Here is a 26,384-nt window from a genome sequence, read left to right as displayed (position 1 = left end):
TCGCTTTGGCAGCACATATACTAGAACCTATGTGGGTAACGGTTCAAGTCCTGGTTGCTTCACTTTTGATCCAGTTCCCAGCTAATGCATCTAGAACAGCAGTGGCATATGGCCCTAGTGTGTAGGCCCTGGCATCCATGTGGGAGATGGCTCCTGCCTTTGCACCAACCCAGCATACTAAAAGTAATAAAATCTGTACCCAGGACTATTGATAATAAATTGAAAGTGAAAAGATGCCAGATCTTGACTGGTAGTGTGTGTTGCTAGTCAATATGTGTTGTAAGTCTAGATGAATTTCATTTAAAGGTAGTTCATCTGACTAGAGAATAGTTTATGATCAACTAGAAAAATACTGTAGCTTACAGTTGGAAGCTAATATGGAATCTTCCCAACTATTATGGATAGACAGATTAGTACATGCAGGAAAACTAGAGTAATTTTACTCTAAATAATTGGGCCTGATTAAAAAGTTAGCTGTAGTAAACATGTATCATTTATATGCCTATGAATCTAATAATGAAGAAATTACCAAACATTGGATAACAGTCTATTGAATGTTACCTAAAAGCCTACTGAATGTTATTTTTAAGATTTTAAAGTCCTTAAGTAAATGTCTGTGTACAATCAAATCTATTTATGTACTAATATTAGAAATAAAGTTGCAGGACCTTCATTGTGGTGTGGCAAGTTAAGGCAACATTTGCACCCACCTACTTTCCTGCTGATACACCTGGAAGGCAGTGTAAGACAGCCCATGTGCTCTGACGCTGCCACTCACAAGGAGATATGGACAAGAGTTCTGAGTTCCTGGCTTCAGCACAGCCCAGAGCCAACCACTGTGGCCATTTGTGGAGCAAATCAACAACTGCCATATCTGTTTCTCTCTCTCCTGATTTCTGAATCATTCTCTATTTTATATATATGTGTGTGTGTCTGCGTGTATATATATATATATATTTAAAGCAACAAAGTAAAACCTAAAGTTGCTAAAACACCACTATGATAACCTGAATACACATTCTTTTTCCTTTTTTTTATTAATTATTTTGCATTATGTGACAGTTTCATAGGCTCTGGGAATCCCCCCACTCCTCCCCACGCCCCTCCCCCCTGGTGGATTCCTCCACCTTGATGCAGTATTACAGTTCAAATTCAATCAAGACTGAATACACATTTAATACTACACAAACTGGAGCCAGCACTGTGGCACAGCAAGCTAGTCCCAGCTGCTTCACTTCCCATCTGGCTCCCTGTCTAGGAAGGCAGCAAAGGATGGCCCAAGTCCTTGGGCTCATCCACCCACATGGGAGAGCCAAAAGAAGCTCCTGGCTTCAGGCCATTGCGGACAATTGGGGAGTAAACCAGCAGATGCAATAGTGCATTCAGCAGATGCAATAATTCTCTCTCTCTCTCTCTCTCTCTCTCTGTCTCTCTGTGGATCAGCCTTTCAAAGAATTGAGGCAATTAAAAAAAAAAAAATCAACCTAGGACCCAGTGCAGTAGCCTAGCAGTTAAAGTCCAAGCCTTGAATCCCATATCGGCGCTGGTTCTAATCCCAGCAGCTCCACTTCCCATCCAGCTCCTTGCTTGCAGCCTGGGAAAGCAGTAGAGGATGACCCAAAGACTTGGAACCCTGCACCTGCGTGGGAGACCCAGAAAAGCTCCTGGCTTCAGACTGGCTCAGCTCCAGCTATTGTGGCCACTTGGGGAGTGAATCAGCAGATGAAAGATCTTTCTGTCTCTCTTCCTCTCTGTATATCTGACTTTGCAATAAAAATTAATAAATCTTGGAAAAAAAAACCTAAATTTTTATTTCCAATGTTTAATAATATCATATGAATTAGTATCTCCTAAAACATAAATAATACTTTGGTATTTGATCTTGTATAATTTAGAAACCTATTTGTATCCATTTAGGAACTATATCTGTGAAGAAGCTTCTTAGAAAAGTGGACACATTTCTGGAAGGCAGGAATGGAGCGGACTCTAGCTTGGTCAGCAACATGTCCGAGTTTTACTGTGACTACTGCAACAGGTACCTCACCCATGACTATTCATCTGTGAGAAAGACACACTGCAGTGGTAAGAAACACAAAGAGAATGTGAAAGACTATTATCAGAAATGGATGGAAGAGCAGGCTCAGAGCCTGAAAGACAAAACAATGGCTGTTTCAGCAAGAAAAGATACCTCCTATTCCATTCTCTGTTCCTCCTCCTGCAGGGGTGATGATCCTGCTCCCCCTGAGTCTGTGGGGTCCTCCTCCCCCTGGTATGATACCAGTATCCCCATATGCAAGGCCCTCCCATGATACTAATGGTGAGTCCTCCTCTCCCTAGGATGATGCCAGTGGGAGTTGCTCCTGGAATAAGGCCACCCATGGGAGGAGGCCATATGCCAACGATGCCGGAGTCCCCAATGATGAGACCTCCTGCCTGTTCCCTTTTGGTGCCTGCTCGTCCAGGAATGACTTGGCCAGACAGATAAGGATAGAGGGGAGGCCTCTTCACAGCAGTCCACATCACGTATTCTGCTTCACCAAATCATGGTGCTGTGACTCTGGGTATTTTTTAGTAGCATGAAAAAAGATGTTTTGCTCCCCTTTGCTACTAAGAAAGTAGTTTTAGAGGGCAGAAGTGGGATTTTTAAAGCTGCGATTTCTGTACTGTGAAATGTGAAAACAAAATTGTCAACTCTTTCAGTTAGAAAAAAGAAGAAAAAGAAAAAGCAAACAAACTTGCCAGAGTATACGTTATTGCAATTTTACTGTTTCAACAACTTTTTAAGTGAGACAGGTCTATCAAATTATTGCAGAACTGGCAGGTAAGGAAAGTACAATGATTTGGATATGGTTTCTGTATGCCCTTCACAAATGTTCATGGGATTGAAGCACTGGTCCCCAGGATAGCAGTATTTTAAGGTGCTGTGGAACCTTTATAGATGACCATTAGCCAAAGCTACTTAAATCACTGGGGCACCAGACAGTTCACCTGGGGACTTCATTGCAGCTCTTCCGAGAGGGCTGTTACAAACATTAACAAGCATGGTTCCTCCATCCTCTCTACTTCCCCAAGGGACATTTACCTGCCAGAGCCTACCCTATTTCCTTTGGACTTTGAACTTATAGAACTAGGAACAAAGTGAACCTCTTATTTTGCTAAGCAGTTTGTATCAAGCATTTCATTGTGGCAACAAACAGCTAATGGAAAAGGGAAAACAAACAGGCTTAAACAAAAGAGAGAAATGAAGGTTTCTGTAAAAGTAAACATATTCACCCAGATTTTGTATATTGAATATGAAATCAAACATTACCTCAAATAAACCACAAAAAAATGCACTGAAACAAAATAAAAATGTCCTACCCACAAAATCATTCAGAAACCTGAGCTAATATTTACTGAAAGCAGTCACCCGCTACCATTAAAATCTCTAGTCTATAAAAAAAAAGTATATATTTTAAAAGGCAAAACCAAGCACCTTCACAAAGATTACTAACCATAAGTATCTCAAACTTACTTTTTTGTCTTCTTTTACTTTGTGAATTTTCTTTTTCATCTTCTTATCATCCACCTCCTGGTCCGAAGTGATTGCAGGATTATCAATACCACCTTTCCAAGTTTCAACAGGAGAAAGAAGTGGATCTTCCTCACTTCCACGGTGCCTTCCTTTTCCCTTCTTTTTGGAAGTTGGAAAAGCCTCATCATCACTTGCATCTGAATGTGTTCTCCTATAGTATGATTTAGCTTTACTAAATAAGGTTTTAGATTTGTATTTGTATTTTGAAGGTCTCCGTTCACCATGACTTTTTGAGGTCCTATCAGAAAATCCATTTTCTTCATCTCCTTGGGTGTTACTTACAAATGAATTTCGAATCTTAGTAATTCGATTCTGACTATCATCTGGGACAACATAAATATCATCAGAATAGCCCTTCTTGAAAATAGTGTCAATGGGTTCCGCATAATTATCTGAAGAATCCATATCTTCCGGATGTGCCAAAGGCACCCGACAAGTCTGTTTCCTTGGATTTTTACCAATGCCAGCTTCAATTGTTTTTAGAAGATTTGGATCTAGTTTTTTCACATTTGTCTTAGGTACAACTGGTTTAGGTTTAATAGGTGGAGGCACTTTATGGTTGCGTTCATGATCATGACAGTTTGGGGTGCTATGAATAGGATATTCATTTCCTTCCAAATCTAACCTGTATCTGGAACGGTCACTAGGTGTTGGAAGCAATTGTACATCATCTCCGATTGGGCTGTAAGGAGGTGGTGCTTCTGTGTCATCGTCTGAATCAGGGTAGTTGCTATATGGAAAACAGTCTCGGGGAGACGGCAGAAAAACATCTTCACTCTGATGGGCTGATTCCCTTGTATTATCGGACAAATAGGAATTTTCTATCATATTTTTTTTCTCTAGAACATCACTGAAAAACAGAGTAAAGACCTCAGTTTGCCGATGATATTGAGATAAGGAATACAGTGCTGTAAATTTAGCAGTGATCTCAGTTGCAATGTGTTCTCCTTCAGTCATTAGCTCCTTAATAGCTTCATTTTCAAAAAAATCTGCCTGGCTGTCAGTCACTGCCACCAGTTGCACAGGAATGGTGTCCTGCACTTCTGACAGAAATGCTCGAAGCATGCCCATCGATGCTTTTCTCTTGGCAGAGTACACTAATATATACCCATGAACCAGTTCATCTTTTCTGACTCCAATTGAAGAGTGGTATGATAATATTGTTATCTGTATTCGCCTCCTTTTTTCACCTATGATTTTATCAAGCATTAAGGAATTATTCTGTCCAGCTTGAGCAGCGCTGCATGAATGAGAAGCAAGGAAGGGTGAAAGGATAAGATCCACACTGAATGGATCACCACACATGGCACACATGACAATTCTCAAATCAGCTTCTGATACGTCTTTACTGGTGGGAACTGGGCTTACCACATCTAAATTATGTTTAACTGATTCCAATACTCCTCTTAGAGCTTGCTTTACCTGGGCTTCATTAAATTTACGAGGATATGTGCCAGTAGGTACATCTACAAAAGGACACTGTAACTTGTTTGCCAGCTGTTGTCCCTGGTGCCTGAGAATTGGGAGATTTTTGCTAATGGAATCCCTCTGGTTGGCCAGAATTAGCGTAAATGGAAGATTAGCCATATATTTATCTTTTCTGATCTGAGAAGCTTCAGTTCTTATTTTTCCAATAAATTCCCCAATAAAACTCAGTGACTCAATGGAATTAAATACACAAAAGCACCCATGTGGTTTAAAGGCGGCAGTCCATAACTGACTCAAAGAATAAGGCGATTTGGCATCAACTGGCCGAATATCAAGTTCATAAATTTTTCCATCTAAGGCATATTCATCATCAGTGGATTGCGTTCTTATCTCATTTGCTAGTTCTTGAGCAAGGCCATCCTTCCCTAAAATGAAAAGGTTAACTTTATCTATATTGGTACTATCGTGATACAGCCGTAAGCGACCATGGTCCAACTGCAAAAGACTACTGGCAAGTAACTGTTCCACTTTAATGTCCGTACAATTCTGGCCACTAAGGCATGTTTCTTTAGTGGGATGATAAACAAACCCTATATGCTTAAGCAGAAGGGATTCCCTATCAGGTGCAAGTTTCTGTAAAGCTTTATATCTAGGTTCTTCACTCAGGACAGTATGAATTTCACTCATTTTATCTGAACTAGGTGTTGCATTGAGATCTAAATCGTAAAAAAGTTCTGAGTGTTCAAAAAGCATTTCCTGAAACTCTTCTTTGGCTTTTTCAACTATTTCTCGCTGATGCCTGCTATACACCTCTTTGCTATCAGCTTCAGTGATGTATTTGAAGGCTTCATCCTCCATGACAAAGCACATAACTTCTTCCCATGGCTGCCCGGGTGAAATGAACTGAATTTTTTCCAAAGTCTTTTTGAATTTTTCCTTCATTTCTACCCTCCGTTTCTCTGATATTAGATGCTGTACATGGTTCTGATAGACTTTTTCAGCTTCTAAAGTGCTCAGGAGGTCAAATGGGATTCGTCTATCATTAATTTTGTCAATATGGTCAGTTTCATCCCACGGTGTTTTCTCTAGCACCACAAAACATAACTGGAAATCTGGTCTCTTTTCCATTATCTTCAAAGCTTCTGACCAATTCAAATGTTCAATTTCTTCTAGATTTGGCAAAAGAGTATTAAAAGCTCTTGGTAAAGTACTTATATATTCTTCTCTCCTTTTTCTTATGTGTTCCTGTTTAAGTTGTTCTATATGTTTGGAAAATGTATTCCTGGCCTTTCTTGTTCCCTCCAAGTTGATGTATTCCTCATAATCAGGATGATTTTTTAACTTATTACTAACAGTTTTCCAAGTTGCATGATAATCTCTCACAGTTTGTACAAGTTTTTCAAACTTATCTGTTGCTGTAACAACAAGCTGTCTCTGTGTTTTGTAAGCATCCAGATAGGGAATAATTTTAGGTTTGCCACGAGTTTTATCCAGCATTTGTACCAGTGCAGTGAAACATGTCTCAACGTTGACATTAAATCGGGCTGATGTTTCCACTACAAGAAGGTTCTTTTTGTTTGAAGCAAATGCCTGAACTTCTCTAAGATAATGATCCACGCATTCATCACATTTAGTTGCTGCTATTATTATAGGTTTTTTCGACTTTGATAGCTGGACAAAAAGGTTATTCACAAATTTAAGTTGATCATCAAACTTCCTGTTACATCCTTGACTTACGTCAATGCACAACAAAAATCCATCTACGTTGAGCTTCCCTTCAGGCATCTGCTTCTGTTCAAAGTCTTGCTCCAAGCCCAGCTGATCAGTGCAAATGTACATTAGTTTTTCTGCTGACTGCAGTTTGGAGGCAGCTGCACGTTTTATATATGGTTGCAAATTCGTACTCCGATGAGGCAAGAAAGTCTGGTCATCAATGAACTCTGTTTGTTCAATGACATGAATTTTGCATTCTACTCCATCTTCACCACTTTGTGTTATGTCTCCCCAGTACAAAAAGTGATCATTGTTTACCACTCGTCCTCCAAAGTCAATGGTGCTGAGCACAGACGTATGCTCTGGATAATATTCATCTGCTTTTGAGCGTACAAATCTATTGCACAAACAGGACTTCCCAACTCCACAGTTACCTTTGTCTTTTTCAGTCCCAGAGAGTCCAACTACACTGATAGTATAGGATGGGGGACGAGGCTCTTTGTTTTTTGCCATCATAACTCTTTTCTCATGTCTTTACATTCATAAAGGTAACCAGATATACTTCTCATTCTGAAAATAAATTCATTTCAAAATACAGATTCTCAAATTCCATAACTACATTTGGTTCTTTGTATATCCCTCATTTCTGTGCAGAAAAGTCTTCAAGACCGTATCAATCATCTTCCTAGAAAGGAGGAAAAAAAAACAAATCTTACTCATGGAGTATAACAAGGCATCAACTATAACAACATTAAAAGTGTCTTAACAAGTTGCCACATAATTAATGGCAGTCATGAATGCAAGATGATTTAAAAATTTAAGGTAAGCCAAAGAAATACAAAATGTAATGTAACATTTCACAAGATTTAAAATAAACTCCTATTAGCTAAACGTGCATTGTGCTTCTAGTTATTGCTTCCTCTAAGTCTGAAGAATCAACCAGCCTGTTTCATATCATCAATATTTGTGTTCTCCAACTAGAGATTATGCTGGAGATAATTAAAATGTACAAGCTGTCTTTGCAACTCTCTCATGTTTTTAGAAAATAGAAAACATACATGAGACCTAGGCTGAGTTCCTAGCTCCTAGCTCTGGCTCCCATGCAGGCCCAATTATCATGTGCATTTGGACAGTAAATCAGTTGATGGGAGCTTTGTTGATCTTCTCATCTTTTTTTAAAGGTTTAGACTCACTTAAGACTTTCCCACAGCACAAATCTCAAAATACCGATATACACTGTGTATCTTAAAACTCAAAGAGTTGGTACCAGTGCCATGGTGTAGCAATGGCATCCCATGTGGACACTACTAGGAGTCCAAACTGCTCCACTTCTGATCCTGCTCACCATGCCCTGGAAAAGCATGGAGGATGCAATGAGGATGGCTCAAGTGTTTGGGGCCTGGAAGAAGCTCCTGGCTTCCAGGCAGAAAACAACCCAGCTCTAGCCAGTGTAGCTTTTGGTGAGTGAACCAACAGATGGAAAACCTCTTTCTCTCATTCTAACTTTTTCAACTAAAAAAAAAAAATAAAAAAGGAAATCTTTTTTTTTTTTTTTAAAGATTTATTCATTTTATTACAGCCAGATATACACAGAGGAGGAGAGACAGAGAGGAAGATCTTCCGTCCGATGATTCACTCCCCAAGTGAGCCGCAACGGGCCGGTGCGCGCCGATCCAATGCCGGGAACCTGGAACCTCTTCCGGGTCTCCCAAGCGGGTGCAGGGTCCCAAAGCATTGGGCCGTCCTCAACTGCTTTCCCAGGCCACAAGCAGGGAGCTGGATGGGAAGTGGAGCTGCCGGGATTAGAACCGGCGCCCATATGGGATCCCGGTGCTTTCAAGGCGAGGACTTTAGCCGCTAGACCACGCCGCCGGGCCCAAGGAAATCTTTTTAAAAAGCACACAGAGTAGAAATTTTTTTTTTTAAATTTCAGAAGTTTCAGTATTAGACCTTAAAATTAAATGGAACTTGGCGCCAATGTGTGTCATAGTACGTTAAGTCTCCACAAGTAGCACCAGGATCTCACATGGGCACCGGTTCAAATTCTGGCTGCTCCCACTTCTGGAATAGTTCCCTAATAGCCTGGGAAGGCAGTGGAAAGTCCCTGGGATCCTGCACTCAAATGGGAAACCCAGAAAAAGCTTCAGGCTCCCAGCGCTGAACAAACCCAACTCTGGCTGTCACAGCCATCTGAGCAGTGAATCAGTGGATAGAAGATCTCCAACTCTTCTCCCCTCTGTCTTTTTGTCTTGTCTTTTCTGTTAACTTGGCCTTTCAAATTTAAAAAAAATTATTTTGAATGTAAACAAAAAAGTGTGAAAACATAAAAAATTAAATGAATGTATGACGATGCTGAAGTCATCACCCTATCACTAGTCAGAAAACTGGAAGGCTTTTATCTAGCAGAAACAGAATTCTTAAAACGGTTTAAATTTTAAACTACAGCTTCAAAATGTTCTAATTAACAAGAGTCGTCTCAGGATTTAAATTAAATTAAAAATAAGGCAGTGCTGGCATCCCATATCTGCATGCCTGGATCTGAACCCTGCTTCTATTGCTGGTGCCACTTTCCTGTAATGTGCACACTGGGAAGTAAATGATGATGGTGTTAGGCTCCCCACCATCCCTGAAAATCCAATGCAGTTCCTTGCACCTGGCCACCTTACTGCTTTCCCAGTTGCATTAGCATGCACCAAACTAGCAAGTAGGACAACCACAATTCAAAGTGATGCTCACATGACATGCTGGCATTGCTTGTGGCAGTTTAATCCTCTATGCTACACAATGCTGGTCTCAGCATTTTTTTCTGGGAGGAAAACAAACAAAACAAAACAAAAACAAAAAATGTTTGAGAAATACTAGACTAGGGAAAAAAAAGGCTGTCATTCCATTAAAAGGATTTTACTATTTTGGGTGAGTACAGTATTATCATCTCAAGGCAGAAGGGTCTCAAAGCTGGACTTACCAGACTAAAAAGAAACTTCATTTCAAACACTGTAGCAATTTACATACACAAGGTACTTGAAAAAGCTTGTAGAGAATATACAACTAAAATTAAGTTTATTTTGGCACAATAAAATTTGAAATCCATGCAGTCATTTCATAAAATGTTTTTCTAAAAAAAGAGAGAAAAAAAACCTGTCATATACCTTTCATATACATGGACATCAAAAATTTCTACACCAAAATAAACTTGCATTTTAATTCTATTTCCCACAAACTTTCTGACTTATTCACGTACATGAATTATCCCCAATGTTCTTTAAATTCAAGTAAAAATGTTCCTCTATGAACCAACTAAGGTATTCTGTTTTCATTGCTAGGAACAAAGATTCTCTTCCAATTTTGACCCTCCCACTAATAAACTAATGATTAATTTCTTCTACTGTATATGTGCTGTTTAACTTGAAAAGTCCTTTCAAGTAAATGTTTAACAGTTGGGTTTACAGTGGCTACTCTGGTTATAGGTATAGGCTACTCCTATACCTGCAAGCACCAGCACTGCAATGTGGACACCAGTGCGTGTCCTGGCTGCTCAACTTTCCATCCAGCTCCCTGCTTGTGACCTGAGAAAGTGGCATAAGATGACCCAAACCTTGGGACCCTGTAACCATGTGGGAGACCTGTAACAAGCTCCTGGCTCCTGGTTTCAGATCAGCTCATCTCTGGCTGTTGAGGCCATTTGGGCAGGAAACCAGCAAAGCGAGGATCTTTCTGTTTCTACTTCTCTCTATAAAGATTCTATCTTTCCAACTAAAATAAATAAATCTTAAAAAAAAATGTTTAACGTAGAGTGGGTGAGGGTTGTTTGGGCTTAGCCACAGCATCAGCTGGCAGAAGCTGGCACTGGGGGCTAATTCTGTCAAGTCAAACCACAGAACTACCTGGAGAGTGCATAATCCGGGAGTGAGAGAGACCTGGGAGGGAAGTGGTGGGCTCCTCCCTCTTGGGTTACCACTCCCTTGGGAGGGCACAAAAAACTAGGACAGGGGCTGGGGTGGCTAGACAGAGAGGCACTCAACATCCGTGAGGGCTGGATAGTTGAGCTGGTTAGATGGAACTAAGCTTCAATACCCATCAACATGTACGAGAATTAAATGGGATGTGGGACAGACTGGACTAGCCTGCTACACATACTGGCAAACCAGGGGTAGGGGGCAGGCCTGGTGGGAGTTATTGTGGGTCGCTCTGACTAGACTGCAGCTCCCACTGGGTTATGCGAGGGCCGAGGGCCGAGTATGTGCTGGGCAGAGCCAGGCTGGACTGCAACAACCATTGGTTCCAGTACAAGTCAGGACTGAAAACAGAACCAACCCAGCAATTGCAACCACCAGCTGATCGGGGCAAAGGACTGTGCTGGGACCTGGGCTTGCTAGAACATACAAGAATCTGGTCTGGGAACACCTCAGACAGTTTCTCTGGGGATCTCCCCAATCGAAATGCTGGACTCAGAACCCTAACCAAGAAAAGATAGAAGACAACAAGTCAATCCACCACCTCAGCTATATGTTGGCAGTGAAATACTGGGCAAATGAAGACTCTATGATGGACTATGTCAATAAGTGGATTCTTCAGCGACCTCATCGTGCTTGGAGTGGCAAGATTGGCAGCAATTCATAACTGGTGAACTATCAAAACCTCCTGAGCAAGTATCTCAGAGCATGCCCCACATCTGGGACCTGGGGTAGGTGGGAAACCCGGTTGGGCTTCTCCTTCAATATCCCCCTTTACCTCAAATACATGAAGGAAACAATATAGAAATAACAGTCTTACCCACTTTCCCATAGCCCTTGAACCTTTTTACCCTAATTAACAATGTAAAGATTGTCAAAAATATAATAAAAAAATAAAAATGTTTAACAGTATCACTTGATTTTATCAATATCCTACTTTTTCAAATTTTGATATAACTTTACCTTCATGTGACAATAACCTATTCTCATAAAATCTAGCATTATGGGACCAGGCGGCGTGGCCTAGCGGCTAAAGTCCTCACCTTGAACGCCCCGGGATCCCATATGCGTGCTGGTTCTAATACCATATGCGGCTGCTCCACTTCCCATCCAGCTCCCTGCTTGTGGCCTGGGAAAGCAGTCGAGGACGGCCCAATGCATTGGGACCCTGCACCCGCGTGGGAGACCTAGAAGAAGTTCCAGGTTCCCGGCACTGGATCGGCGCGCACCAGCCCGTTGCGGCTCACTTGGGGAGTGACTCATCGGATGGAAGATCTTCCTCTCTGTCTCTCCTCCTCTCTGTATATCCAGCTTTCCAATAATAATAAAATCTTTAAAAAAAAAAAAAAAAAAGAAACACTCTGGCCTTTGTGTTTTAAAAAAAAAAAAAATCTAGTATTATGCTGGTTTTTACTGATGAAACCAAAACTACCAAAGTTGTAAGGTTAGTATGAAAGCCTCTCCGTGTTCCATTTTGTTAAGATTGATTTTAAAAAAAGGTTTTAAGATTTATGTATTTGAAAGTTACAGAAAGAAATACATCTTCATTCACTGGTTCACTCCCCAGATGGCAGCAACAGCCAGGTTTGGGCCAGAGTTAACAGCAGCCAAGGAGTTCCATCCAGGTCTTCCAAGTGGGTAGCAGGTGCCCAAACACTTGGGCAATGACCCTGCTTCTTTTCCTGGGCACCTGCAGAGAACAGGATAAGTAGAGCACTAACGACATGATCAGCAGGTACATGAGACGTCGGTATCACAGGCAGCTTCACTCACTAAGCACAGAACACTAGCCCCTAACCTTACTTTCTTAGAAGTACTACTGTGTTTGGTGTCTCTCTCCCTCCTCTTTCAAGAGGCACCCCACCTTCCGGCTCTTCGGAGGTGCTTTCCCCTTCCTCTCCCTTCCCTGCTCACCTGGTCCCTTCACAAATAAACTTTTCTGTCTGCAACAGAAAAAAAAAAAAAGAAGTACTACTGTGTTTAATAGTTTACAGTGCAATCTTTCACTTTGCATTTAAGATTAAACAACTTATCTCAAACTAATAGATAAAGGTTCTTTTTGTAAAAGATTTTATTTGAAAGGCAGATTTTATAGAGGAGAGATAGAAGCCTTCCATCTGCTGGTTCAATCCCAAGATGGCCAAAATGCCCAGAGCTGAGCTGATCTACAGCTGGAAACCAGGATTCCTCCTCTGGGTCTTCTACATGGGAGTATGATCCCAGGAACTTGAGCCATTCTTCACTGCCCTCACAGGTCAGAAGCAGAGAGCTGGATCTGATGTGGAACAGCCAGGACACAAACTGGTATCCATATGGGATGCTGGTGTCACACGGCTGAAAATTAGCCTACAGTGCCAGTGCTCAGGGTCCAGGATCCATTTTTAAAAAAATTTTATTTACTTACTTGAAAAGCAGTTACAGAAACGAGGGGGAAGAGACAGAGAGGTGTTCCACATACTGTTGAATTTCCCCAATGGCTGCAAAGCCAGAGCCTGCAGGTTTAAAGCCAGGAGCCAGGAGCTTCTTCCAGGTCGCTCCCTTTGGGAGTAGGAGCCCAGGGACCTAGTTCATCTTTGTTTGGTTCAGCTTTCCTAGGCACATTAGCAGGGAGCTGGATACGAAGCGGAGCAGCAGGGACTGAAACCTGAGCCCAGATGGGGTGCTGGTTCCACAGCCTTTACTTGTTATATCACGGCATAAGCCCCTGGATAGGTATCCTTATAAAAATTTATGGCAATGCATATAATTGGGTGAAACTAATGATTGTCAAAATTAAGCTATCTCCAAAACCAAGTACTCAAGGCTATTTTACCATATTTAAAAAACATTACATGGTGGGCCCGGCAGCGTGGCCTAGTGGCTAAAGTCCTCACCTTGAATGTGCCTGGGGTTCCCATATGCGTGCGGGTTCTAATACCATATGCGGCTGCTCCACTTCCCAACCAGCTCCCTGCTTGTGGCCTGGGAAAGCAGTTGAGGATGGCCCAAGGATTTGGGAGCCTGCACCCACGTGGGAGACCTGAAAGAGGTTCCTGGTTCCCGGCTTCGGATCAGCGCAGCACCGGCCTGTTGCGGCTCACTTGGGGAGTGAATCATCAGATGGAAGATCTTCCTCTCTGTCTCTCCTCCTCTCTGTATATCTGACTTTGTAATAAAAAAAAAACTTTAATAAAAAACATTACATGTTCTGTCAATGCAGTTTAGGTAACATGATGTAATTTTCTTTAAGAAAAACAAAATTGTTCTACATGGAAGCTAGAAACAACCTTTTTATGAGACCAACATTGCTGACATGGTGGGTTAAGCTGCCACCTGTGACACTGGCATGTCATGGGTGTCAGTTCAACTCCCTGCTACTCCCAACCCAGCTCTCTGCTACTGCACCTGTGGAAGCAGCCACAGATGGTCCAGGTACCTGGGTCCCACACCAATGCGCGAGAGCTGAAAGAAGTTTCTGCCTTCTCCTACCTTTTAGTAACTCTGCCTTTCATATAATGAAAAAATACATCTTCTTAAAAAAAAAAAAAAAAGGAGTGGGAGGCCAGCATGATGGCATAGTAGGCTAATCTCCCATCTGTTAGCACTGGCATCCCAAGCAGACATCAGTTTGTGTCCTGGCTGCTCTATTTCCAATCCGGCTCTGTGCTTAGGGCCTATTTATGGCCTGTGAGGGCAGAGGAGGATAGCTCAAGTCCTTGGGAACCTGTACTCACGTGGGAGACATGGAATAAACTCCTGGCTCCCAGCTTTGGATCAGCTCAGCTCTGGCTGTTATGGCCTATGAGGAGCAAACCTGAGGATGAAAGACCATGTTTCTCTGTGTCTCTTTCTCTGTCTATAAAATCTGCCTTTCAAATAAAAATAAATAAATCTTAAGAACACCACCACCTCTGTGCCTTTAGCCAAAGTATGGTAATCATTACTAAAATTATTATACTGTGCGGAAACCGCTACTAGGGTTATCTTCAAAAGAAACTATTTAGCAGTTTTGAACATCTTTCACTACTCTAACTCTGATCCCATCCACCATCTTGTCAGGTCCAAGATTATTTTAAAGTTTTTAAGCTAATTCCTGCTTCATTCCTGGTTGCTTTCCAGGGTCTATGCATATCACAGCACCCTGAACATTATTTTTTTTAAAAAGACTTATTTATTGTTATTACAAAGTCAGATATATAGAGAGAAGAGACAGAGAGGAAGATCTTCCATCTGATGATTCACTCCCCAAGTGACTGAAACGGCCGGTGCTGCGCTGATCCGAAGCCAAGAGCCAGGAACCTCTTCTAGGTCTTCCACGCAGGTGCAGGCTCCCAAATCCTTGGGCCATCCTCGACTGCTTTCCCAGGCCACAAGCAGGGAGCTGGACTGGAAGTGGAGCAGCCGGTACTAGAACCGGTGCCCATATGGGATCCCGGGGCGTTCAAGGCGAGGACTTTAGCCACTAGGCCACGCCGCCAGACCCCGAACATTACTTTAAACACGTAAGTCATAACCTCCTATTCTTATAACAAGTTAATATGCAACTTTTTATTATTTGCCATTAGCTCTATCCCTTTTCCCAGGCCACTCCAGATTTAAAAACAAAATCAAAGGCCCAAATTTTTGTTTATTCTACCAGTATACCTAAAACGCCTAAGCAGTGCTTCTCACAGAATCACATAATAGCTACTCAACTAAAAACAAACACTAGTGCTCGCTTTGGCAGCACATAAACTAAAAACAATTATTAAAATTAAAAACTTTATAAAAAATGAAACTGCTGCTGCATCCGCTGGTGTGTGCAAGAGCCAGAATGGGTGTGGGCCAACAGACCTAGGCCACAGAACCAGCTGGCAAGTGTGGGGACTGGGTGCACGTCATTTCAGGCTGGACTGCAGTATTCCCTGGCAGGTACAAGATCAGAAGCTTTGAACATGCCAGGCAGGGGAACTATGGTCATTCCCCTGCTAGGTATATTTTGCTGGAGAGCAGAAATATCAGGTTTGGAGGTGGGCCAGGATGGACAAGGTGGAGGCATCTGTTGGCACACAAGGGTCAAGCTGAGCTAAACTGTGGCACCTGTGGGTGTGCACAAGCACTGGATGGTATGTGGAATGGGCCAGGCTAGGCTGCAGCAGAGGCTGGCATACACAAAAACCAGGGCTGGGCGTGGGCCTGGTGGGAGTTACTAGGGGTCATTTCGAGCATGCTAGGGCCAGACAACAGTGGCTCAGCATGTCTCAGTGGCTAAATCCTCACCTTGCAGGAGCTGGGATCCCATATGGACACCATTTCATATCTCGGCTGCTCCACTTCCCATCCAGCTCTCTGCTCAAAGGCTGGGAGAACAGTAGAGGACACCTCAAAGCCTTGGGACCCTGCACTTGCATGGCAGACAAGGAAGCTCCCAGCTCCTGGCTTCACATTGGTTCAGCTCTGGCCATTATGACCACTTGCAGAATGAACCAACGAACAAAAGATCTTTCTCTCTGTAAATCTGATTTTCTAATAAAACCTTTTAAAGAAAGAAAAAAGAAGGTCTCGGGTTACTCCAAAGTTTCTGGGGATTCCCCAATTAGACTCAAACCCTGGCCACAGGGAAAATCACAGTACGTGTAATCCAGCCATGGAATGATGTATCAGGACTGTGACCTCCTTAGCTGATGATGCCTCTACAATGAACAGCACGCCCAGATGCACACAAAGGACCTGATGGCCAGCTCATCTAGGCCATCAGGGATGTCAATCTTCCTGGGCAAGATTTGCATCATGTTCCTGGGTCTGTGAATGCACTAAGGTGGATTTTGTCAACCTGGAAACCCTGGAAAGGTTTTCTCAACCCTGGAGCAACAGAACTGACAATGTCTCAGGGCTATCAGTGCCACAAAAAACACCTTCAGACACTCGTCCCCACATCGATGCCTCCAGAGCATCATTAAATGATGGCCCTCTCCCTGGGTGCTGATGTAGATGCACAGCAGGGAATAGCCCTCTCCACCTCCTCCCGTGTGGACACAGGAAAAAAAAAAAAAAACCTACTGAAATATGTGTCCTGCCCACCTTCACAGAACCATGCCTGAGTCTCTCTAGCCTAATCAGAGGCCCACACAGGTATGTATGTATCCCTCTCAAATATATAAAATAATTAGAAATTGAATTTTAAAAATCAAAGTGAAGCTATCTATGACAGCCATAACATTATATAATCAGCCAGAATAATCAAATGAAAGTGAGTTAATCCCAAATAGAATTGGTTCAAAATACTGCCTGCTTAAAATGTTTATAAATCAGATATTTATTGAAGAAGTGACAATTTAAGACCTAATTATACAGACGGAATTTTCTAATTAGCTGCTGTAAAGTCAGATAAATAAACTATTCCTTATGTATAAACAAATAATCATAAAAGACATAATCCTGTTGTCAGGGGTTATAATACAGCAAACTAAGCCACTGCTAGCTAGTGACACAGCATCCCTTTATTTCTGAGTGCCGATTCATGTCTAACTGCCCTATTCCCCATCCAGCTTCCGGCTGATGCGCATGGAAAGGCAGAAGATGGCTTAAGGCCTTTGGTCCCTGACACTCATGTGGGAGACATGGATGGAGTTCCAGACACAGCTCCAGCTACTGCTACATTCTGGGAAGTGAACCGAACCACCAGATGCAAGGTCTAGCAATAGCCAAACTCTGCCTTTCTAACAAATAAATCTTAAAAACAAAACAGAGAGCCAAACCAAAGATTATCATACGTCCCATAATCTCAGGTAAATTTTTCTAGTATAATTTAAAGATCAACTGCATAATAAAAAAAAGAATAGTATTATACTGGTGTTATTTTTAATTAACTCTCAATAACAAATTTGTCAATGCTATAAAAATAGGAGGAAATGACATTTTTAACACACATAAGAGAGCTGTTATTCAATAACAATACTTGTAGAAGAGTCAACCATATTCTGTATCTTGTTTTACCTTTGAGTCAGTGTTTTCTATAACTTAATTTTTGGTTGAAAGGAACCTTAAAAATATCATCAATCCTATGAATATAACTAAGTGGTCTTTAGGCACACCTATAATCAAATGAATATAAGAACTCATCAAAAATCTGAACAATCCATGTAGTATCTAACTAACATGGAACCAACACTATCCTATTTCATCTTTAACCATGTGTCTACCTGCCATATAGCGACTAATCAATACTTGATAAATCAATTTCCAGACTCAGAAGATTGAGTCCTATGTTTCTGACAATACTTTAAGTCACATTTGTAATCACAATTAACAAAACCCACAAACATTAAGAGGCAAGGACTTTTTCCCAACAGTTTCGTCACTAACCCACATTATGGGCTTACAACCAGTATGACAGAAGACTTAACTCAAGTGCTTCTCCATGGATGCCCAAATAAGACAGACTGGGAGCTCCCACCTTAAAGGCCCTATTTAGCAAGGGTAATAATTCATTCTTCTGATATTTCAAGTGACTGAAAAATCTCACTGTTGGAAACATTTTTAAACCAATGACTAAAATGATTTCCTAAACAAGGTAACTGTCCACCCTATCACTGAATTTATAACCTTCTCTTATAACATGTGTCTAAGACCTTGATGCAATACTTATTCCAAACTCTTCCTAGTTCATTTCCTTATTCTGTAGTATAAACAGAACAACCAAAGGTCATCTCATTTAGAGCAACCTACCTAAACAACCCATATGTATGTACTGTGCTTAGCTACTATCGGCTAAGCCTTCTGTGAAAAGTCAAGGTACAAAGATAAGTACAGAGATGTACACTAAGTCAAAGTTAGAAATTTGCTCACTTCCATTCAAGGTCTGAGTCCTCCCCCTGCTCTCTCACTTGACCCCTCCAACATCCCGATTCCCACTCCGGAAAACTAAGGGAGGACAGAGCATGTCTTTAACATTGTAAAGCTAGACAGTAATCATTTCAATTACACAAACATTAGGTGAAGTTTGACAAACTCTTACAAGACAGCATTTGGTGATGGAAATATTAAGAGGTCACACAGGAAATCTCATGAAGGGGAATTACATGGAAACATAAACAACCAAAAACAACTGAAAAGCACTTTCTGCATAAGCAGCTTTGTATCACGGAACTGATAAAAGCTGCAGGATTTAAAACAAACTAAAGATAAATACAAGGTGGAATACCTGAAAGTACTGTAAAATTTCCTGTAAAGGCCCAGGCGTAAGTATTTTGGGCTTTTGATGTTGTACACTATCTCACTACTCAACTCTACTGTCATAAGACAGAAGACGACACGGGCAACAGCATGCATGTCTGTTACATCATAGTAACACTTTACTTATGGACATAGAAACTGAATTTTATATAATTTTCACATACAATATTTTCCCCTCGATCACCCAAAATCCAAGCATCTTAAAGGATGCCTACAAAAGCACAAAGTTGGATTTGGCCCAGAAACTAAACTGTGCAGATTCTTGAAATAGATTGGGTTTCACTGATTTGTGTGTGAACCTTTAAAGGAAAACCTGGATCTAGATTCTGAAGATAATTTCTTCCATGCGTGCGATAGGGAGGGAAAGATTGGGCATAGTAGCCATGACGGAGGTTAGAGGAAAAAAAAGTTGAAAGTAAAAAGTGTAAATATTAGCCTTCAAGGACAAGCAGAGACATTAGATTTCACAACTAGCAACAAGATGCCATTACAGATTAGTTTGTAAGTTGAATACTACATTCAAGTTGGTAGAGCAAAAAGCCCAAGAACTATTAAAAAAGACTGTAGACTTGAAGTCTCTGAACTAACATAGAATTTATAAGACCAATCTTAGACAAAGACAACTTGGTGACTGGCTACCAAACACAATAAAAAAAACAAAACTCAGTGTTTCCTAATTAAAAATACGCTTTGACAAAAGATTATGGCATCCCGAGTTTTGCTTTTTAAGTCCAAAGACAAATGAAATTTTGGTAAAGAAATGCAGTATCCTCAAGATTAAGAATACAAATTTCAAAATCATAAACTCCACAAGTTTACCTCAAAGTATTTAATTTAATACTGATTTTATAAATAAGCCTCTCAAGTGTTACAGTGAACAAAGAGAAACATGAATCTTTCAATTCCCCGCATGCTAGTTCTGGGGCCAGCACTGTGGCACATCAGATAAAACAACCACCTGTAGTGTTGGCATTCCATATACCCAGGTACCTGGCCGCCTGCTGATGTTCCGTGGAAAGCAGTGGCGGATGGCCCAAGTCCCTGGGCCCCTGAATCAAGTGGGGAACCTGAAAGCAGCTCTATATTGCAGTCATTTAGGAGTGAACCAGTGAATGGAAGACCTTTGTCTCTTGCTTTAGCACTGTCTTTCAAATAGCAAATATAAACCCTACTGAAAATTTTTCAATTCTCTACTAGTTCTCTGAACAGGGAATTAAGTAATTAATATGGGGGGATGGTTGTGGCAGGGCAGGACTGTTCTAGTCCCAGATGATCCACTTCCTATCCAACTCCCTGTTAAAGCCCAGGATAAGCAACAGAAGATGGCCACCATCTTTAGGCCCCAGTGCCCACTTGAGACGTGCCAGAAGCTCTTGCTGGTGGCACTGGTCCTGTCCAGCCCCAACCACTGTGGGCATCTGAGAAGCAACCAGATGAAAAATCTATCTTTGACTCTCCCTCATTAACACTGCGTTTCAAATAAAAACAAATCTTTTTTTTTAAAAGAGGAAGAATTGATATCTTGCCTCTGAAAGTCTAAGCATATAAACTGTGTGATTTGTGGTCATGTAAAAAGGAGGAAAACGGATAAAGCAAACCTTATTAGTAATTTAAATGGGGGGGGGGGGCCTGGCGGCGTGGCCTAGTGGCTAAAGTCCTCACCTTGAACTTGCCGGGATCCCATATGGGCGCCGGTTCTAATACCGGCTGCTCCACTTCCCGTCCAGCTCCCTGCTTGTGGCCTGGCAAAGCAGTCGAGGATGGCCCAAGGATTTGGGAGCCTGCACCCGCGTGGGAGACCTGGAAGAAGTTTCTGGTTCCCAGCTTTGGATCGGCGCAGCACCGGCCGTTGCAGTCACTTGGGGAGTGAATCATCAGACGGAAGATCTTCCTCTCTGTCTCTTCTCTCTATATATCTGACTTTGTAATAAAAATAAATAAGTCTTTTTAAAAAAAATTTAAGTGAGGGGGCTGCCAGTGTTGTATAGCATAGGTTGAACTGGGTGTGATGGCAAAATGCTTCACTTCTGACCCTGGTCCCTGCTAACACCCTGGGAAAAGCTGTAGAAGATGACCCAAGTGCTTGGCCCCCTGCCATCCATATGGGAGAATTGGTAGACACTCCTGACTTTGAACAAAAGTCTCCCTCTTGGTGTCATCTCTTCTCTCTGCAACTCTTTCAAAATCAGTAAGTATTTTAAAAAATAAATAAATAAAGCTTCTCCAAGGTTACTTTAAAAAATGCCAAACACTGGGGCTGGCATCTCGCCATAATACTTCAAGCCTCTCTTCACCTGTGGCACTAGCATCCCAAATGAGTACCTGTTGGAGTCCTGGCTGCCCTACTTCTGATGCAGCACCCTGCTTGGGGCCTGGGAAGGCAGCAGAGGATAGCATAAGCCTTGGGACCTTGTGCCCTGTAGGAAACCCAGGAAAAGCTCCTGGCTCCTGGCTTTGGCTTGGCTCAGCTCTAGCCACTGCAGCCATTTGTGGAGTGAACCAGCGGATGGAAGTTCTCTGTTTCACCTTCTATTTAACTCTCCCTTTCAAATAAAAATAAATCCTTCTTTATAAAAAATGCCAAACAGTAAGTACAATAATTATACATGTATTTCTCCATCATTCCTATCAGCTTTGCATTAATACTTCCCCTAATCTTTGAATAAGGTACACATCAAGGAACTTACATTTTTACCTTACATTTTCTCTTCACCTGCCAATCTGTCCTATATTTCCTTTTAGCCCATCCTCATTAATCTACCCAAATGTGTTTTTCCTCCCTATCTTATGCTACTTCCAAGTAAAATTTCCTTCATCTAGGTTCCTTCATACCAAGTTTTACACCAACATTTAGTGCCCTGTTTAGAGTCATCTTCTCTGTCATTAGCTGGCATGTTATTATTCCTAAATTGTTATCTTTCCAAAAAAGCTTTACATTCTTTTAAGGGGAACAATATTTAACATTTTCTTCTATCATTCATGGCCTAGCTGCTCAATACAATACTACAGAGGGAAAAATAAAATAGGCTAATTCTAATTTAAAACTAGAAACACAAAACCCCATTCAGTACCATTAATTCTTCAGGACAAGTAGCATGACAATATAACCAGTGACACTCTACAGTCATGTTAGCCATGGAATCACAAAGTTAGCAGAAGTTTCTCCCAAGTTCTAATTTCATAGATTAAAACCCACAGATATGAGTGAAAGCTAACAATGTGTTTCACTCACTGTGAATCTCAGGCATGGCAGGCTGTCAGCATCCACAGCAAGGCAGGGAGGGGAAAGGGAATTCCTGTCTAGTATCTTCATTAAAATCTAAAAATGTTTCTTCCTTTGTAAAGGATTTTCAAATAAGCTCTGATAAAAACAGTTGTTCTCCTTTTTGCATCTTTTAATGCACCTTCATTTATGTACTCCTTGATAGTTAAACCCTCTAACTAGTCTGACTTACACTAACTCTTTATTATGTTGGTATTCCCAGAGCTGGCAACTGGTAAACATTAAATACAGAACATCTGAATTAACAAATAACAAAGTTCTAATGAATAACAATTAGAAATTTTAAAATCTTTTAGAGCAAATAGTAAACTTCCTTTTTAAAAGTTTAAATACTTTTAACATATAAAAACAAACTGCCCTTGGTTTGGGGCACAGCATTGTCAGAGAAAGGCTCAAAGCATCTCTAGAAAAAAATCAACAGGGACTCAAGGAAAGTGTGAAAAAGTTCACATTTCAATTTCTAAGTACTAAGTTACTTTCCTTAACTTCTAGTATTTTCCCCCAGTTGGACAAAATGATCAACAAAATAGTTGCACTTAAAAAATCTTGATTACTTAACATAACAAATGATAGGTTGCTTTATCAGTTTCCCAATAGTTTTTTTAGAAAGTAAATTTCCCTGATATACTCTGAAACATATATCACAAATGTACACATTACTAAAACACAACACTATTTAACCCTTCTTGAGCCAATTTTCATTTGCACACCTTCTTGGTGTATAAAGAAAAATTTTATGGATCTGATAGCCCAAAGCAGTTTTAAAATAGCATGTATGCAAAGTGAGCTAATGACAAAACTTTTTGTGCAGCTACCAAGAAAATTTCCATTGTGCCATCTCATCTGCAAGAAATGAATACTAACAGCAATACTTACCTTATGTGCTGTTAAATGCTGAAAAAGTATACTAGAGGTCTCATGAGACTTTCTTGACTTAAAAGAAGTTACAAAACTTACTCAAAGCCATACAATAACCTTAAATCCAAATACAAATATTCCTTACACAAATTTAAAATTAATTTCAAGGTCAAAACCATTTATTTTCTCCAAAAGGATGTAAGTGTACTAAATTTGCCTTTAAACAAAAAATGAAAGACAGTTTTCAAAACATTTAGGGTGAGCCACACATTGACTTGGTTAGCATAACTGAAATACTAATTTTCAACATTCAGAAAATGCTAAATTCATTTTAGTGGGGGAGGATCAATACAAAAAGCCAACAGAGGTGTGACAGTTCTTATACCTGTAACCCAAGCTACCCTTCAATGTTCTGAATATTTCATGTACAAAGAATGGTAAATAAGAACTGCTGGCCTGGGATCAATAACTGTAGCCTGTATGACAACCAATCAACTGTTACCTATCATCCGCACGGTCTGACTGATCTTGTTGCTTCATGACAAGTTAAGGATGTGTGCACCCAGCCTTTCAATTCAGCATGTCCAGTTCATAAAATACCTCAGTGCCTTTCCAAGTTCCTAGTTACCAGTACCCAGTACCCAGCCACACTCTTCCTCTATGTACCCAGCGCTACAAAAAGATGTGGATCAATCAGAAAAAAATGAGAAAAAAAAAACCAGAGAATTTTAAATGGAAGCAAAAGCTGCTGTGGAAACTAGTTAGGTGCTTACATATACAGTAAGGATGTAAACCTAAAAATACCAATACCTATTTACCAATATTGCAGAGCAAATAAACTGGAACTAACATCAAAACATTTCCAAATACATTGCATTGGTGTATGCTGCATCTAGAAGCAATTTTTGTCAGAACCATTTCATATGAAGATTTAGAGAAACAATGTATAAAGTGAATGAACTCTCTAACCTTCTATTCTGTAATACTGGTTCTGGGTTTAAGCAGAACCGGCAGCCTCTCCCTTAGCTCCACACCTGCAGAAGACAGCACAGGCAATGACTAGTAAATACAGCTGCGCATTTTAGTTTCACACGCAAACATTTTTTCTTGAAGTCATTATTTTCTATCACAAAAGAAAAAGTAAATTCCCGTGGGAATTTAAACTCGAAAAACGCGCGCACACACCCATCCGCGTACTTAATATATTGGATGGTCTAGATTAAAATAAGTCCACATTCAGCAAGTCTTTGGCCAAACTGGCTCTCTTATCAGAGCAGAAGCGTCTCCTCAACAACTTTCTGGGAATTTCGGGGCACGTTCGTCCCCACTTTGGAGCACCTTTCAGCCTCACCACCCCCCAAGCCTGCTGGAGAGCTGCGTGAGTGTGTATCTGCGTGTGTGTCTGGATGGGTGAGTGCACGCGCGCGCCCGCGTCCTTCCCCACCCCCCACCCCGATACTTTTCAGTGGGAACCCGGGGAGACCTAGAGGTGATTGAAACGAAAACTCCCATCTCCGAGCCTCAACCCGCCAGCAGTCCACCGATAGCAGAGAAAGAGTGTGTGTGTGCAGTCCACCGACAGCAGTGTGTGTGAGTGTGTGTGTGTGTGTGTGTGTGTGTGGTGTTGCGCAGTGCAACTTCTCACACCCTAGCCCAAGCTTTCGCAGCAGCTGGAACGCGGGTCAAGGGAAGCCAGGGAGGAGCCGGGGAGATATGGGAAAAGTGAAAGGGCCCCTCTCTCTGTTCGAAAGGCGTGTTAAGTTTGCAACGCAGACTGCGCTTCCGCCAGTCTGTGCCCACCCCGCCGCCCCCCTTCCAGGTGGAACTCGTTAGCAGCAGCCACCCAGCCAGCAACACCCCACCACCTTCCCTTCCCCACGTCCCCGCCGGGCCCCGGGCAGGCGAGGGCGGCGGGGTGAGCGCGGATCGACGGCGGGGCCGGCGCGAGCTCCGGCCATCACCAGGCCTTCGCCGACCCCGGCCCCCGTCACCTGTAGGAGAAAGCGCCCCCTCCCCCGGCCTCGCTGCCCTTCACGCCGACCGTCTCCCCGCCGCGGCCGCCGCTCCCCAGCCGGCCTGCGGAGGACCGAGCGCAGCGCCAAGCTCCCCTCCGCGGCCGCGGGGGCCCCCAACCCCTTGAACTGGTTACAACCGGCGGCGGCGGGCGAGCGAGCGGGGCAGCCGGCGGCGGGAGGATCCCTGTGGGGCGCGCAGGCCTGAAGGGGCTGGGGTTTTGGGGGGAGGGGGGAGTCGCAAGGTCCTACCTAACAACGTCGCTCTCCTCCGGCGCCTCCTCAACGGCAGCGGCCCCGGCGGTGGCGGCGGCAGCGACATTCCTGGGGAGCGCTCCCGCCGCCGCCGCCGCCTCCTCCTCCACTCTGCTAGCCTCTCTTCCCCGGCGCGCTCACCGAGCGCCGCGTCCCTTCAGCCACCTCCCCTCCCCGGCACACACGCCCCGACACCCTGAGCCTTACGAGGCTCCCGCTGCCCTAGGAACCCACCCTCCCTCCCTCCCCGCCACCGGCGGCGGCCCCGTCCCTCCCCCCCTTCCCCTGCGCCCGCCGCCGCCGCGCCGGGCTCAGTAATGGCGGCCACTCGGGCTCCCTCGCGCTGACGGATCTCTCTCCCTCTCTCCCGAACTTTACCTCAGCATCTCTCCCGGCGCGCACCGCCGGAACGCACGCGCGCGCGCGCGTAGCCACACACACACACATACACACACACACACACACCCGGTCGGGGGCGGAGCGGCGGCGCTGCCGGGACGGGGCGGGGGCTGGGGGAGTGAGGAGCGCGCGCGCGCGCGGCCGCGTCTCCCGTCCCACAATCCCCCGCCCCCGCCGCCCTCACTTCGCGCCGCGCCGCGCGCCCGCCTCGGCCCCGCCCCTGCGCGCGTCTCTCGGGAGCCGGGGAAGGCGCGGGCGAGCGCGCGGCCCCGCGTCCTCGCTCGCGGCCCCGCTCCCCCATTGGCTTCTGCCCCTCCCCCTTCTTCCTCCACCTCTCCCACCCATTGGCTCGCTCTCCTACTCCATTCCTTCTCACCTTTTCCCTTTTACCCATCGGCGTAAGTGTTTTTTCCTCAGCTTTCCTCTTTCTCGGTGTTCCGCTCCTCCTTCGTCCCATCCTCCACGCTCTACAAGCTGCAGACTCGGCCCGTTCCCGCAACCTCCCCGCTTTCTCGCTTTTCCTTCTGTTCCGGCTTTTTTTTTTGTTTTTTTTTTTTCTTTGGCGGGGAGGAGGGCCGTAACTCAGCGCAAACCTTGAGACTGCAAGGAGACCTGATACTGTGTTAGCCGTTGCGGAACGTGGCGTGGGCACCGAGTGCTTCTCCACCATCCCTCTGTGGTCTGTGAGCACTAAAGAAAGCAAAGCAGGAAAACAG

General features: G+C 43.1%; 1 protein-coding gene across 4 annotated transcripts in view; it reads right to left on the bottom strand.

Moving 5' to 3' along the window:
* Nucleotides 1-25,734, bottom strand: part of ARHGAP5 (Rho GTPase activating protein 5) — a 70,003-nt gene extending 44,269 nt beyond the window's left edge. Inside the window, exons 1-3 of one of the 4 annotated variants that reach the window (XM_012926893.2) lie at nucleotides 25,267-25,484; nucleotides 9,452-9,521; nucleotides 3,515-7,400 (exon numbers count right to left, since the gene is read on the bottom strand). In XM_012926893.2, the coding sequence (XP_012782347.2) occupies nucleotides 3,515-7,231 (3,717 nt within the window). In that variant the 5' untranslated portion in view covers nucleotides 7,232-7,400; nucleotides 9,452-9,521; nucleotides 25,267-25,484. Of the gene's footprint in view, nucleotides 1-3,510; nucleotides 7,401-9,451; nucleotides 9,522-25,266; nucleotides 25,626-25,647 lie in introns of those variants that run through there. The other 3 variants (XM_012926892.2, XM_058666314.1, XM_058666315.1) reach the window with 3 other exon arrangements.
* Between the last annotated feature and the right edge of the window lie 650 nt (nucleotides 25,735-26,384).

This window comes from Ochotona princeps, chromosome 6 (genome assembly GCF_030435755.1).
Source record: "Ochotona princeps isolate mOchPri1 chromosome 6, mOchPri1.hap1, whole genome shotgun sequence".
NCBI lineage: Eukaryota > Metazoa > Chordata > Mammalia > Lagomorpha > Ochotonidae > Ochotona > Ochotona princeps.
Note: the sequence above shows the minus strand (reverse complement) of the source record. Positions and strands in the feature narration are given on the sequence as shown.